The following is a 17,448-nucleotide window of genomic DNA, read 5'->3' as shown; positions in this document are numbered from 1 at the left end:
AACGTCCTATCTCTAAACAGGTAAGTACAAAAATATTGAATCAAAAATATCATTGTAAAAAATATAGATAGTCAAAATATCGAATTTTCTTAAATGCTTTAAAGTAATTAAAAATTAAGGAAATAATAAATATATTTAACTTAAACATACTTAAAATACTTAAGTAACATTAAAATTAATAAAAAATTAATGTAAGTTAAAACAAAACATACAAATTGATTTATTAATACATATATATATATATATATTTTTTGCGACAATAAGGCGCCGCACTCAGGAACTTGGTTTTCTTTTTACAATTTATTCAACAGAGCCCAGTCTGCACACCGACGCGTTTCAGCCTTGCGGCCTTGGTAAAAAAAAAAATATATATATATATATATATATATATATATATATATATATATATATATATATATATATATATATATATACACATAATATTAATAAAAAATATACAATATTTTTACTGTAGGATAGCGGAAACAGTAAAATTTACTATTACCACTCCAGTGAGTGCAACAGTAGGGAAAGCGTTGGATAGCATAGGGGTTAAAATTACTATTCCCACTCCAGTGATGCAACAGTAGGGAAAGCGTTGGATAGCGTAGGGGTAAAAATTACTATTCCCACTCAAGAGAGTGCAACAATAAGGAAAGCGTTGGATAGCGTAGGCATAAAATGTACTATTCCCACTCCAGTGAGTGCAACAGTAGGGAAAGCATTGGAAAGCGGGAGGGTAAAAATTACTATTCCCACTCCAGAGAGTGCAACAGTAGGGAAAGCGTTGGATAGCATAGAGGTAAAAATTACTATTCCCACTCCAGTGAGTGCAACAGTAGGGAAAACATTGGATCGCGTAGGGGTAAAAATTACTATTCCCACTCCAGTGAGTGAAACAGTAGGGAAAGCGTTGGATAGCGTAAGGGTAAGAATTACTATTCCAATTCCAATGAGTGCAACAGTAGGGAAAGCAATGGATAGCGGCAGGGTAAAAATCACTATTCCCACTCCAGAGAGTGCAACAGTAAGGAAAGCATTGGATAGCGTAGGGGTAAAAATTACTATTCCCACTCCAGTGAGTTAAACAGTAGGGAAAGCGTTGGATAGCGTAAGGGTAAGAATTACTATTCCAATTCCAATGAGTGCAACAGTAGGGAAAGCAATGGATAGCGGCAGGGTAAAAATCACTATTCCCACTCCAGAGAGTGCAACAGTAAGGAAAGCATTGGATAGCGTAGGGGTAAAAATTACTATTCCCACTCCAGTGAGTGCAACAGTAGGGAAAGCATTGGATAGCGGGAGGGTAAAAATCACTATTCCCACTCCAGAGTGTGCAACAGTAGGGAAAGCATTGGATAGCAGAGAGGTAAAAATTACTATTCCCACTCCAGTGAGGGCAACAGTAGGGAAAGCGTTGGATAGCGTAGGGGTAAAAAGTACTATTCCCACTCCAGAGAGTGCAACAGTAGGGGAAGCGTTGGATAGCGTAGGCATAAAATTTACTTTTCCCACTCCAGTGAGTGCAACAGTAGGGAAAGCATTGGATAGCGGGAGGGTAAAAATTACTATTCCCACTCCAGAGAGTGCAACAGTAGGGAAAGCGTTGGATAGCATAGGGGTAAAAATTACTATTGCCACTCCAGAGAGTGCAACAGAAGGGAAAGCGTTGGATAGCGTAGGGGTAAAAATTACTATTCCCACTCCAGAGAGTGCAACAGTAAGGAAAGTAAATACTTCATATATGAATACAAACAAATTAAATATTAATACCAATTACAAATTAATTAAAAGTAATTAACAAATTCATATAATATAATAATTAATCAATTAAAAATACAAATAAAAATGTATTATTAAAAAGTATTACCTATTAATACAAATTATTTACCAATTAACAATTATTTATTAACAAATTAAGAATAATTAAAAATTACAACAACAAAAAACCAATAAATAAATTACAATATTCAATTAATCACAATTAAATTACTTCCCACCCTATTCCCTCATAAACACACAACCCGCAACAGAAAATAAATTCATGAAATTAACATAATTATCAATTAATCAATTAATTAAAATGAATTACCAATTATATTTAAATTAATTACCAATTAAAAATGTAAATAACAATTAATTGAAAATAAATACCAATAAATAAATTAGAAAATTTAAATATTTATAATTAAAGTACTTCCCACACTATTCCCCTATAAACCCACAACCCACTACAGAATGATATTACGCAAAAATGAAATACCATAAAATTATTTTAAATAAATTATAAAATAAATAAGCACTTTTCACACATATACTAACATATAAAATACCTTCAAAAAATTGGATATTATTAAAAAATTGATATTAACTCACTTACCTCAAATTTGATGTTTGTTGTCTATATTCTGTTCATTCTATATTTTTGTAGTCTATATTGTGTCCATTCGATATTGTGTTCATTCTATGTTTTTAAATCAATATTAATGCAAATTGATATTAAAAACTCGATATTTTGAGTGGATACCATTTGCATCCTATGGTAGTAAATCATAATATGTGACCTATATCATGAAAATGAGAGAAATTGAATTTGGACATTACGATTCAGAATTTTGTAAATTAACCTCTCAGTACAAAAGTCGATGAGTTTATTTTACCAGATGCAAAATTGAGGAAATTGGTCTAAAGTGGAGACACTAGAAATAAATATGGGTTGTAATATCTTACAAGCGTTTTTTAAGATGGGTAATGACATGTTAGAGGGATGTTGAGTGAAAGACAAAAATTCTAAAACAGTAAAGGGCTGAACAAAAAATTATTCTAAGTCCACCCCCAAAGGATATTGATGTAAATTATTTTCATGATAAGAATTGACTGAATGTTTTAAGAAGAAACCGGTATGATATGATTGAAAATTGTGAAGGTTAAACCCTCCTTCTTGCTTAGTACGTTGAAGTTTGAGATTTTTGATTATTCCATGAAAAAGTGATTAAGATAGTATTATAAAAAAATAAATAAAAGGCAGGATATTTTGGGGATTTTATTGTGTCTGAGATTTTTAAGGGAGAAGAAAAAGGATTGAAGTCAATCGAAACAGCATCTTTCACAGAGTTAGTGAACCAAAAACCTATCTTTTTTTTGGGTAGAGTTCCAAGGAAAATTTGAATAAGTAAATTCAACTTCAAAACACTGTTTATTAAGTAGAAGAATTTCACACTTGTCAGCATTAAGTTTGTAGCCAGAATGTTTTCCAAAATGGAAACTGTTTCGAAGAAAGATTTTAAAGAGGAGCCGGGAGAAGTCATATATAAAAGAATGTCATCCCCATACACTGAACATTTGATGTATATCTCCATGTTTAAAGCCATATATATTGGTGTTCTGTCAGATACGAGAACGGAAAGGTTCAAGTACCAAAAAAGAAAGAAGAGTCGCTAGAGGGCAACCTTGTCTAACTCCTCTATGAAGAGAAAAAGATGAAGTTAAACCATTAACAAAGACTGATGCTTTAGGAAAAGAATATCGAATAGATTTTAAGGTAATATATTTTTGACCAAATCTGAACCAAGTGAGTGTAGGAAAAAGAAACCTCCAGTGAATACAATCACAAGCCTTCTCATCGTCAAGAGATATAGCTGCTAATGAGGTTGAGTATGTTTTAGATTTACTTAAAATGTTGAAAAAACTTCTGGTATGATCCACAAGATGATGGCCTTTAATGAAACCCAATTGTTCTTTACCTATTAAAGTGGTAATGAAGAGGATCCAAACAAAGTACAAGGATTTTAGGAAAGATTTAAGAATCAGAGCTAGCAAATTCAATAATTTTTACGTAATCTTCGATCAATAATCTTTACATAATTTGAAGTCCTTACCTTCTTTGGGAATAAGACAAATTAAAGTGTCTTAAAAGGTACCGGAGGCTGAATTGGTCCTAGTAAAAGATGTAAAAAATGTATGTACTTTAGGGGCTAATGTTTTTGAAACATGGTTGTAAAATTCAATGGAGAAGCCATCTGTTCCAGGAGATTTATGTTTTGATAGAGGTAATTGCTTCGTGAATATCTTTGAGTGAGATATCAGCCTCAAGAAAAGAAATATCTGGGTTTAAGTGAAATTCTTTTTGAATTGAGGCTAAGTATTTATCAATATCGACATGAGACAGATAATTTTCTGGGGTATGAAGATTTTTGTAATAATCAGAAAATTTGGTTAATATGTCATCATCTTTAGTTACTGGGATTTCACCATTATGTAACATTGTTTAAATTTTAACCTGTTCTTTTTCAACTTGACATAATTCACTATGAATTTACCTGCTTTGGTTTGCCCTCCATATTATTTAGTGCTTGACCTGAGAAGGTAAGAAGCAGCATTGTCTGTGGAGGTTTTGTTGTATTCTAATTTAGCTTTAACTCATTCATCTAGATATGACTTGGATTTGGATGGAAAATAGGTTTATTTTAAGAATGTAATATGCTTCATAATGCAGAATGCCTTTTTAGCATTTGTTTTCTTCTCATTTGAGACATATGATAAAATACAGTCACATGAGGCAGATTTAAAAGCATCCCAAATTGTTTAGAAGGAAGGGCTCTCTGATGGTTGCAGTAAATCATCTATGTGTGAAGGAGGAGATAACATTAGTTTTAGAAGAGCAATCCAAAAATGGGTCTAAGACAATATTACATTCTACCCTCAAGATTTGTCATCTATAATAGACATCAATTGATTTGTAATGGTGGGCCTGAATGATTTATCTAAATGTTTGGGTAAATAAACATTGAAGATTGTTATTGGTATTGGTATGTTATTAATGGTGAGTTGTAAAAGTACCCATTGACCTTCTGTGTCCATTTCTTGTGATAGCAAGATAGCATCTAAAGTTTTTTACGCAGGACAACAACTCCATTAAGTTTACCGATCCCTGGTAATGAAAAGCATATCCTACCAAATTATGAATACGTTTTCAAACTTCTTTGTCAATGACATGCGTTTCTTGGAGTAAAGCAACATCTGCATTTAACTTGGCTAGATGTGTAAGGAATCGTTGTTGCTTAATGGGAGATCCTATCCGCTTACAATTCAATCTAATTACACAAATTGAATAACAGTTAAAGTTAAATTTACCAAAGTCTACAAAGTTAACTTTATATATATGATCAGTATTTATATAACTAAACAAAGTAGTATTAAAATTAGAACAAAAGAAAACATAACCTAGAGATACATATACATTAAATAACCATTGAGTAGTAATGAATATAAATATTAATTTAAACATAGGACAGCATATATTATCTTTCCATATTAACTTATAATGAACGACAAAAGAAATGGAAAGTAGAAGAATTAAAGTAAGAAAGTAAATGAGTATAGTAGGATGAAGTAGGAGATCTGTTAAATATTCACAAGTAGAAAGAAAAGAAAGAAGAGAAAAGAGAGATAATTGTAGGAAAAGGATAGGGACAGACAAAATAACAAAGTGAACATACCTATGAAACATGTAAAAAATTGAGGGTGGTGACACCACATAAGGGAGATGGCACAAAAGGGACCTCGACGCAGCCAACAAGGAACAAATCAGACCACAAAAACCCCTGATAATGATGCAGTCCTTAGGATGCATGTCAAATAATACCTGGAATGAAGTCATCAAAATAAAAGGCTAACTTGAAATCAGGTTACATGAGGAAAGATACACACATGATAACATTTACCTTGAGTATCATTAGAGTTATCTCAAAGCAGTCTCAGTTCATAGCTGGAGTCAGTTAGAAGAAATCTTTTTGGTATCCATCTCTTCTCCTATATATTTATCAATAAAACTTTGCAGTAACACAGGATCATCATAAGTCATGGTTTTGTTATTACATGCTACTTTAAACAAGCTGGGATAAAAAAACAAAATCGGGAGTTCAAAGCAAGAAGAGCTGGTATCATATCCAGGCATGCTTTCCTCCTGTCTAGCTTGACTTTAGCAAAATCCTGTGCAAAGAATAATTGCAAACCAGACCAAGAAATTCTGCTTTTTGCCCTAGCTGCTTTATTAACGTGAAGAAGTTCGACATATTCTACGAAGTAGATGATGACTCCTCTCAATTTTTGTGATGATGAAGGGTGATGGGTAGAATGACTCGTTGTATATTTAATAATGTAGAGGTGAAAAGATCTAGAATCTTAGAGAGAAATATTTGAAAAAAATGATATGGGATCATTACCTTCTACCCCCTCCACCAAACAATAAATATTAAGGTTGTTTTGTCTGTTCTGATTTTCTAAGTCCTCAGCATGCCTTTTTAATTTAGATAACTCAGATCACAGATTTGTAGGAGTCTGTATAGTATCTTCGATGTCACTAACTCTTTGCTCCACATTTGTTGCCTTGTTATTCATGAGGGACCAATTAGCATTTAAAATCTGCAGCTTTTTGTTAGTGTCTTCCATATAGGACTTCGGAGCTTAGAATTCTTCAAAAAAAAGTTCCATTGAGTTAATGTTGGATGTTTTGATGGGAGATGAGGGGTCATTTTTACCTCTTTTAGTAGGTTGATGGGCACTTGAGCTTTATTTAAAAGTCATTTTAAGGTGTGACGTTTCCATTAGAAGACGCATATGACGTCAACATTGACTCTTGACTACTGCCTTCCATATTTTCTGTCAGTGCAGGGAATTAATTGGCAGTGCATACGCAGATGTTATGTGAGGTGTTTCTTGTATTGGACGTGAGATGCCTCAACTCTTTGGTTAGTCCCATAAGATAAGTCAATAAAATGTATCAAAACAGAACTGAAGGAGAAAATGCAGGCATTGTCTGTAATACATGATCCCAAAGCAGTGAGGAGAAATGAATGTCAAACAGCAGACAGGACAATTCTCACTTTATATTGGCTACTTATTGTGGACTCAGTGATATCCATTTTCAAAAATGAAGAAAACATGGGAGGAATTCACAGTGTGGAATAGAAAAGTAGGCATTGCTAAGGTAATGTGAACAAGCATTTTTCAAAATGGGGGTCACGGACTTCTGTCAGCGTGCCTGCTTCATTTGAGCAGGAAAATACAAGTATGCAGATGAAAAAACAAACCTACTTCGCCAGCAAAAGAGGCCCCCATTTGATATTCTGTCAGGAGGTAGTGCTTCAGAGCAGTTTGGGCTAATTTGGCTCATTCGGTCCTGTGATCGCTGCAAAGCTTCTCAAACTGTGGCCATGTTGTATCAGCACCAAGCCACGCGCCCTTATTCCCGTATTCTAAGGAATTAGTCAGCTATGCTGCACTTAAAAATGATAATACTACTCAGAGCTCTGTAACCTTATGAATTAAGTCAGCCTTCTGACTGGCACTTCTGTTCCTAGTTCAAGTTCAAGTTCAAAAATTTGTATAGCGCACTACTCACCCAGAGGGTCTCAAGGCGCTTGTGGGAGGGGGGGGGACTTTACTTATCGAATATCCAAGTTTTAAGTTGCTTTCTGAAGGAGAGGTGGTTCTGTGTAAGGCGAAGGTAGGTGGGGAGAGAATTCCAGGTCTTGGCAGCTAAGTAGGAGAAGGATCTTCCTCCCATGGTGGATCTATGGATGCGTGGAATTGCGGCGAGGGCTTGATTGGACGATCGTAGTTGGTGGGTGGGGGTGTAAAAGGACAGGCGCGTGTTGAGGCATTTGGGTCCTAGGTCGTAGAGGGCTTTGTGTGCGTGGGTGAGGAGTCGGAACGTTATCCTCTTGTTGACGGGGAGCCAGTGGAGGTCTTTCAGGTGACCGGAAATGTGAGCTTGACGGGGGATGTCTAGTATGAGTCTGGCTGAGGCGTTTTTGATGCGTTGGAGTTTTTTCTGTAGTTTGGCTGTGGTTCCGGCGTAAAGGGTGTTTCCGTAATCCAGTCGGCTTGTGACCAGTGCATGGGTGACCGTTTTTCTTGTTTCGGTGGGGATCCAACGGGGATCCAACGGAATATTTTTTGGAGCATGCATAGGATGTTGAAGCATGATGATGAGACGGCGTTGACTTGTCTGGTCATCGAGAGGCAGGAGTCCAGGATGAAGCCCAGGTTACGTGCGTGGTCCGTAGGTATGGGTGCGGTTCCCAGGGCCAGTGGCCACCATGAGTCGTCCCAAGCGGAGGGGGATGAGCCTAAGATGAGGACTTCTGTTTGTCCGAGTTCAGTTTTAACTGGCTGTTCTTCATCCACTCGGCTACATCTTTCATTTCTTCGTGTAAGTTGGTTTTGTCTGTGTTTGGGTCTTTGGTGAGGGAGAGGATCAGCTGGGTGTCGTCTGCATAGGAGATGATGTTTAGGTTGTGTTGGCGTGCGATGGATGCGAGGGGCCTCATGTATACGTTGAAGAGGGTGGGACTGAGTGAAGATCCTTGTGGTACGCCGCAGATGACTTCAGTGGGCTCCGATCTGAAAGGGGGGAGGCGGACTCTCTGGATTCTTCCGGCGAGGAACGAGAGACAGGTGAGGCGAGGAGAGGTCAAGTAGGATGAGGGCAACTGTTTCTCCGTTGTCCAGAAGAGTTTGAATGTCGTCTGTTGCTGCGATGAGGGCGGTTTCAGTGCTGTGTTTGGCTCGGAAGCCGGACTGTGAGGGGTCGAGGGATTTGTTGGATTCGAGGAAGGCGGCGAGCTGACTGTTGACGGCTTTCTCAATAACTTTGGCAGGGAATGGGAGGAGCGAGATAGGGCAGTAGTTCTTAAGTTCAGTGGGGTCTGCTGTGGGTTTTTTGAGAAGGGCGCTGAGTTCGGCATGTTTCCAGCTTTCCGGGAAGGTAGCGGAGTTGAGGGAGCAGTTGATGGCGTCTCGGAGATGGGGTGCGATGATGGAGTCTGCTTTGTTGAAAATGTGGTGGGGACATGGGTCGGTTGGCGATCCTGAGTGGATGGAGTTCGTCAGGCAGATGGTGTCTTCAGTGGTGATCGGGTTCCAGGCGCAAAGGTTGTTAGAGGGGGGTATTGGTTCGGGGGGGGGGAGTGGAGTGGACTGGTCTCCGGACTGGTTTTCAAAATATGGCTGTGATGTGCAATAATTTTTTTTTTACATACCTCTTTATACTGGGGTTTTTCCTTTTGTGATCACTGTACGATTTGTGGAGATAGTGTTACCAGTGAAGTAGTACTCATTTTACAGACCTTGTAAAGATGGGTGGCTGAGATATTTTGCGCAGTATTCTAATTTTTCACCTGTAGATTAAAGCAAATATTAAGCTGATCAATCTTTCCAGCATTATCCTGATAACTTTAATTTGAAGGCACTTATCCCCGTATCCAATTCCAGTTTCATCCATTACGGACTGCTTTATATGTGTAGAATATATTGCCCACTTGAATATATTCCAAGGTAAAAATGCCTCAACCAAACAAGTTAGGATCTATTTTTCTGTTTGGAGGATAATAGAGATTTCTGTTGGGCCCTTTGGCATCTCTGAACATTGGGAAGAACCCCAGCTATGGCAGTGCATGTCAATGTTGTAAAAGTTTGACAGAAGGCTCCATAAAACAGGATGGCAGCTGCTTAAACTGTTACACAGTTTTTCATTTTTCAAAAATAAATCTCCAATGTGGGTGTATGTTTTTGAAAAAGGAGAAACTAATAACCCATACACCAATCGGAGTTCTCCATGGTGTGAGGACATTTTTAACTTTTTATACTGTCCCTCATCTCCAGCAAAAAAAAGGCTATCCAATCGCCAACTCAGGCAGTGGGGTGGCAATCCCTACGTTGTTACCTGCTATGTTAGGCCATCATTGGAGGATGTAGGCAGCAGTGCTGAAGGAGGCTCTGTGGTTGATTTAGGGTCCACCGACCTCAATGTTGGCAGTTGAACCATGATTTTGGAAAGGACAGTAGTCCATTGATGTTGCTCTTTAAATTGTTCATGAAAGCAGTGACATATTCGAGTTTCCACTCCCAAGAAACACCTATTATTCTATATGTTGACAGATAACTGTGATTTTCTTTTTTGCACAGAAAGAAGAAGATGTAGTAATCCACCTACAATAATCAATGGAAAATGTGAGATGCCTACCACCAAGAACTATTTCTACAGTGATGATACCGTGACCTACAGCTGCGATTCTGGTTATAGTATAACTGGATCAAATGAAAGTACTTGCATGGGTGGGAGGTGGACAGCTGCCCCCACATGTGGTGGTACGTATAATATGTTTAACTTAGATTGTTTGTACCCTCTCAGGAAAAGCAAAGCATGCATTAAAATATAAAGCTTTTGGCCAAGCTTGTATTCAAAACACTATGGGGGTCATTATGATGTCGGGCGGATTTCCTCCGCCAGGCTGGCGGGCTTCTGAACAAAAGCATTTTCTGGTAACGGCCATGCATTGATTCATGAATGCCTTTGTGAGCACTCCAGGGAGGGTATGACTCGCACTGGCATTTATGAGTAGGAGGAAGTAAATCTAGAGGAGTGCTGCTTCACATATTCAGAACTAAGATTGTGTATTGACCCATCATCTTTTTTAGTAATCACAGCAGTTTTAGAAAAAGTGCAATGAGGGCACAGTCCTCTCTTTCTACTAATTGTACGTGAATTTTACCAGAATATTCTTATTTTATTCTGCTTTTGATGGTTTGGGCTTATTTGCAAATACATTAAAGGTTATTCTACAGGATACTTAATATAATACTACTTCATTAGCTCATCAACGCTTTTGTTATAGACCCCAACATTTCTAAATATTTCCTCTAAGCAATGTCATAAATTATATCTGATTCGCAAAAAGTGCCCAATTCAGCGTGCTTGCCTTAATCCTGTAAAAGTTACCAAGTGGAAAGAATAGTAATTAATCAAAATATTCACTTGGTCTTGGTTTCAATTTCTAATTACTAGAAAAAGGGTCTAATTACTAGAAAAAGGGAGTTGTAATGAATTCTCCCTAACATGTCTCTCCTTACTCTACACCCATGTGAAAACTTGGTTAATGGATTCTCAAAAATCTTCAACACTATTTGTTAATGAATTCTTATGGTGTTGCTTTAATCTACTAAATAATTCCGAAAATGCATTTACAAAGGTTTGTGGGCCATCACAGACCTGGTGCATGGAGGGTAATTCACCACATTTACGTAACATTGCCCTGACCACACTTTTGACACATTCTGACAACATACACCAATGTCAAAAACTAGAAGTGGAAAGACTACAAATGTATCATTATTTTGGCTAGTAAAATTATATTTAATTGCTTACATATGTTATATTATAAAATGTGTAGGAACATGCATTATCAGAAATACCAAGGTACTAATAAAAACAGGGAAGAATGGGGCCACTTCAATAAGAAACTGAACTATTTTGAAACTGATAGGCACTCATTATCTTTGTAGGAGATACTATTCCATCTAAGTCCAAGATTTAATAGGAAGGGTCTCTGTAAAATCCATTGCTTTACTGGTAATATTTTTCATTTGTTGGAAACAGGTGGGAGATGTGCATGTAAAGGAGCCAGAATCATCGAACCACAAGCTCAAGTGGATCTTGAAATTCCAAGACCCATGTAATTTCCCAATTGCAGGCCTGGAAACTTGTGATACCATGTAGCTGGGATGGGGCAGGGGGAATATTAAAACTAATGGAATCATCAACTCTGCCACCAGTACCCCACCCCATAATTACTAGGCATCTTGTAATGAAGCACATAGATTTCATGTCATTCAGATTAATGTGGGCTGGTGCGGTAGGGGCTGGGTCATATCTTATGGTGAGTGGCAGGGAAACCACAGATGCTTCTGAGTCTAAAGTGCTGGAGTTTTCCTTTTCTTCAGTTCAAATTTGAGTAAACGAGAGAACTGGAGAGAAAAAATAAAAAAGCATAAAAAGATGATTTTAATCTGAGAGTTGCACTTCTAGCATAAGTGACGTTGTAAACCACATAGAGCAAATGAAATTCGTTTTTGTGCATTTACTATTTTAATTTATTCCATCCTACTGAGCAACTCAAATATACAATGGACTGTGAGTTTGAACTGCCCTTTGAGCCATATATTAATATTTACTTAATAGACAAGATATTTGGCTCTTCAAGATTGTTTGCGATATGTTATGTGTACAGATGAGCAAATTATTGTGCCAAATAAGATTATCCCAAGTACTACGTAATCACAGTTAATACACAATAAATTAAAAATCTGAACATGTCAATAGCGTTTTTTGTAAAAATTAACAATATTTCCTTTTTTGTAGAAAGCCCGTGCGATGTGCCATCTATCGACTATGGCTCAGTAGTAGAAAAGAGGGCACATTATGTCTCAAGAGCCACTGTCAGCTTTAAATGTGAATCTGGATATAAACTGATTTCGGGAAGTCAAGCACAGTGTTTACAGGGAAAGTGGCATTTTCTTCCGAAGTGCATTTGTAAGTATTTACTCTGCTGTGGATAAGGTTTGAAAATAAGTGTATTCATACTCTTATTGTGTGCGGTTCTCTCATAGCTCATTACACATTACTCTGACTGTGAAACCCCCAACAATTGTGGTTTTGTGACTATAATGAAGGCAATACGGCAATTTTTCATTTTATGGTTGTGACCAAATTCTACAAAAAATGATGAATAATGTTGCTATCTTTTTAAAGATTTTTTTAGTACAGCAAATTTAGCTGACAGGAGCTTATAGGAGCTACTTTTCCCCAACCCCCTTGGAAAATTGATTGTCCATGAAACAAAAACATTCTTTCCTGCATCTCTTACAGCTGTCAAATTGACTTTAATGCAATCTGTCTTCGAGAGTGATGGTAAAGTAAAACCTTATTCTTTTTCATGACACATCAGTGAGCATTCTTCTTGTTTTAAATTCACCATCAACTATCAAGTCACCTGATTGATTGAACAAAATCCCTTAAATGTTGAATCTTCAAAAAAAGATGGATTTTGGCCCAGATCTTTGTACTCGGGTGAATGTTTGACATTGGTCAGCATTCGGTCCATCAATTCTTCTTTTCGCATTTGTCACCCCAAGTGGGACGGGTATGTCCAGATGTGGGTCCCATGCGCTCCATGGCACTGGAGCCAAGCTAGTCTGGCTGATGAGGGTTGATGCCCCGAAACTGTTCCCAGGATGCTTTGTTCTGGTCCAGGGAGGACCTGTCCTGGCAGTTCGGCTGGACTGTTCCCATGGGGAACAAGGTCAAGACTGGTTTGTATATGGCTTGGTTTAAACTGGAATAGCATAGTGAGCAAAAAAACAATGGATTTTGGCCCAGATCTCTGTACTGGGGTGAATATTTGGTTAGAAGCATATGAGCTGCAGATCTCACACTAAGCATTAGATCGCCACCTGGTGTTGGGTTTGGATGATTGCATGTTGTTGTCTTCTTGGAAGAAGTCTTTGTAGTCACGAGATAGGTGACCCCTCCCTTGATGACTCCGATGACTCCATACCTTCGGGTCAACGCGTGAGTACCACTGCCCCTACCCCAGCCCTAGCACAAAAATCGAAGGCAAAGGTCAACACTCCGCCTCCGGGGCCCAGTTGAGACAGAAAACACACTTTGAAAGCCTTGCCATCAAGCCCGGCACCGAAGAAAATAATGAAGCCTTCTGGTAGCTGCTTGTTGAGCAAACCGAAAGTGCCGATCCCACCACCTCCCTCGGCACCGAAACCGAAAGAAGTCCCGGTTCCGAAAGACACTCCGAAACCGTCGACCCCTAGAAACAAAATAGCTCCGAAAGCGATAAAGCCTGTTTCCGATGTCTCAAAGCCGACAAAAACAGCTTCGGCTCCGAAGCCAGGACCTTCGGCACTGAAACCGACAAAGCCTGCTCCCGATGCTCCAAAACCCTTGAAACAGGCCTCCGCTCTAAAAAACACACCTTTGTTGCAAAATCTACGCCAATGGACTCTACACCGGCCCCTATGGCTAAAGACAGGCAACAACCATGTCCAGAACCAGAAAAATCGGCGCCGAAAGTGGTTCCTCAAGAAGAGGAGCTTTTTCAGCCAGATCCTCTACAAATAAGGATCTACATTGATCCAGAAACAGGACATGTCTCCACTATGCCACACAGAAAGAGGAAATCAGATACAGCACCTACACCTCCAGTGCCTGTCAAGAAGAAGGACTGTGCCATATCTCCTATGCATCCCTCTTCTCCTATTCCTCCTTCACTTCCTCTTCCTTTAAATATCTCACCTCAAAATTCTCCTCCTCATTCTTCACCACATACACCTCCTCAGAATGATGATGAGTACAGCATAGGGGGAGAGGGAGACCCAGGTGAGCCTTTTACCTACCCAAGTGGCACACCAGATTGGGAATACCCAAACCCACAAGATGTACCAGATATTCCTAACCCATATGCATATCCATCCAAACCTTCGCCTCCAGAAGGTAATATTGGGTTAGAGCACCTAATTAATAGAGCTGCCATCTATCACAATGTCACTATGCATTCAGACAAGGCAGAAGAGGATTTTTTATTAGATACTTTTGAACAATCCCAAAAATCTATTCATATATTAAAATGATTAAAGTAGTCATTAAGCATGCATCAGAAGTGTTTAAAGATCCTGTACGAGCTAGAATCATAAACCCAAGGATAGAGAAAAAGTGCAGACCTGCTCCTGGGGACCCTGCTTACATTAAGGGACAACTACCCTTAGACTCACTAGTTGTTTCCAATGCTAGAAAAATAATAAATTCCCAAACATCAGGCAAAGCATCACTTCCTGATAAGGAATCAAAAATAATAGATGCTTCAGGCAAAAGAATAGCTGCCCAAGCTAGCAATGTGCATGGCGCATAGCCAACACACAAGCCCTACTTGCAAGATACGACAGGGCTCACTATAATCAGTTAGAGAAACTCTTACAACATCTACCTGACCAATATAAGGCACAAGCAGATGACCTTATACAAGAGGGTAAGCTTATTTCAAATGCCTCCATTAAGTGCGCACTTGATGTAGCAGACACTGCATCCAGGGCAATAAACACCAGTGTACTCCTAAGACGTCATGCGTGGCTACGCATTTCAGGATTTAAGCAAGAGGTACAAAGTACTATCTTAAATCAACCATTCAACCAAAAACAATTGTTTGGTCCAGAAGTAGACACAGCACTAGAAAAAATAAAAAAGGACACTGACACAGCCAAATCTATGGGTGCTTTACAATCCACCCAAGCAAGAGGATCCTTTCGTCGCTCCTTTTATATGAGGAGACTCCAAACAAACTGGAGCTGACAATTCCGCTTCCTTTAAAGTAAATACACAAACATCCTCAAATAAAGAGTATTTTAGAGGAGGTTATAGAGGTAACAACAATAAGGGAGGAGGTCAAGGAAACAACAATAGTCGAACCTCTCCCTCCACAAAACAGTGACTTTCTTCTGCTACCCCAACAGCATTCCACTCCTGTAGGGGGCACACTAACACAGTCTCTACCTGTCTGGAATTCCATCACAACAGACAAGTGGGTAAGACAGATTATCCAGTATGACTACTGCCTAGAACTTACAGCTACCCCACCACACATACCACCCAGCCAGCATCCAATGTCTGTAGAACATCTTACGCTGCTCAAACAAGAAGTTCTATCATTGCTCCAAAAAGACGCAATAGAGATAGTTCCATTACAACATCAAGAAACAGGGGTTTACTTGCTGTATTTCCTAATACCCAAAAAGAACGGGACACTAAGACCAATTCTAGATCTCATGCCCTTAAATCTCTACATACAGTCAGATCATTTTCACATGACCACTTTACAACAAGTACTCCCGTTGTTGCAAAAAAAGGCGACTTCCTTACTACATTAGATCTAAAGGATGCCTACTTCCACATTCCCATACATCTTTCTCACATAAAGTATCTAAGATTTGTGCTAGAAGGACAACACTATCAGTTCAAAGTCCTTCCATTCGGCGTCACAACAGCACCAAGAGTGTTTACAAAATGCCTAGCAGTAGTAGCGGCACATCACAGAAGACAACACATCCATGTCTTCCCATACTTAGACGATTGGCTCATAAAAGCCAAATCATCCCATCTGTGTGTTCAACACACATCTCAAACAATTCAAACACTACACGACTTAGGGTTCACGATCAACTACACCAAGTCGCATCTTCAGCCCTCTCATGTACATCAATATCTAGGGGCTACCATAAACACGTCTACAGCCCTAGTGTATCCCAGTCCAGCCAGGATACAGAGCATTCAAACCTTGGTCACAAAGTTTCGAGACCAACACTCTCTCCCAGCCAGAGTGTTCATGCCGTTAATAGGCATGATGGCATCTTGCATTTTTATTGTACCATATGCAAGACTGCAAATGTGCCCATTGCAAAAATTCTTAGCACAACAGTGGAACCAAGCTCAAGGACAACTTACAGACCTGGTGTTGGTAGACAGACACACACATCGCTCTCTGCAGTGGTGGAACACCAAAAACTTGTCCAGAGGGCGGCAGTTCCTCGAGCCTGTTCCACAACTAGTTCTTACAACAGACGCATCACTAACAGGATGGGGAGCCCATCTCCTACACCATACAACTCAGGGTCAATGGACCACTCAACAAAAACTGCTCCTTATCAATCACTTAGAGCTGCTAGCTATATTCTTAGCACTCAAGTCTTTCCAAGTACATGTAAAAAACAAAGCTGTGTTGATCCAGACGGACAACATGACAGCCATGTACTATATACAAAAACAGGGGGGACACGAAAAGAGTGGGAGATCTGATCTCATCTGAGACAATCCTTGTCCGGGCAGGGCTCGGAGGCAAGATGGCCGCGGGCGGGTTGAGGTGAACAGTCGCACTAGAACCTCTCTCCCGTCTGGACTGATGAAGCTGGCTTAACGGAGTGCTAGTCTTCCCCCTTAGGTGAAATTTTATAAAGGATTATTATCGACTGGCTTGGAGACATAAGGCCGGGATGCTGTGATGCTGGAATCGCTTTTTTTTCAAAAAGCAGCACCGTCAAATGCCAGCTATCTCAGAGATCTCGGGGACGCAGTGGCAGCTGAAGTTGGCAGGTGGGCAAGGAGTCTAAAGCGGAAATTTGGAGTCTTAAAAACTAACCTAGCCAAGCATTCAGCAAACATTGTAGTATCAGGCTTAAAAGGCTGGAGCAGTACGATCCCAGATAAAATGCCGCCAAAACCTACAAAGACCGACAAAAACAAAAGTAAGGAAGATACCGAGTCGGAACTGAACATCTCAAATCTCGCTGCATCGGTGACACCTGCCACGATGAAAACACAGGAACCAGCCAAGAACCAGGGTGCAATAAGGAAAGTGTTTGTGCCACCCATTAAGAAGAAAACGGACATGAAAGGAAAAACGCTGGGGGATGAGCGCATCAAAACAAACGAGAAGGCGGCGATCTCCAAAACTAAAAGCAAAGCAACCCCTCTTAGACAGCCCACCCTACCTGAAACATTCACCCGCCCTGGTTGTACAGACAGCGGATCAACCAGCAAGAGTCCGG

General features: G+C 39.3%; 1 protein-coding gene across 1 annotated transcript in view; it reads left to right on the top strand.

Annotated features, from left to right (window-relative positions):
* The window catches only part of LOC147665638 (complement factor H-related protein 5-like), a gene marked incomplete at its 5' end in the record, with an annotated part of 402,132 nt that overhangs the window by 121,486 nt on the left and 263,198 nt on the right, over positions 1–17,448 (top strand). The window contains 2 exons of the mRNA XM_086949622.1: positions 9,970–10,152; positions 12,203–12,373. Coding sequence (XP_086805748.1) covers positions 9,970–10,152; positions 12,203–12,373 — 354 coding nt within the window. The remainder of the gene's footprint in view (positions 1–9,969; positions 10,153–12,202; positions 12,374–17,448) is intronic.

Source organism: Lissotriton vulgaris, unplaced genomic scaffold (assembly GCF_964263255.1).
Source record: "Lissotriton vulgaris unplaced genomic scaffold, aLisVul1.2 SCAFFOLD_2268, whole genome shotgun sequence".
NCBI classification, from domain to species: Eukaryota; Metazoa; Chordata; class Amphibia; order Caudata; family Salamandridae; genus Lissotriton; species Lissotriton vulgaris.
This window is presented reverse-complemented; position numbering and strand designations above follow the sequence as displayed.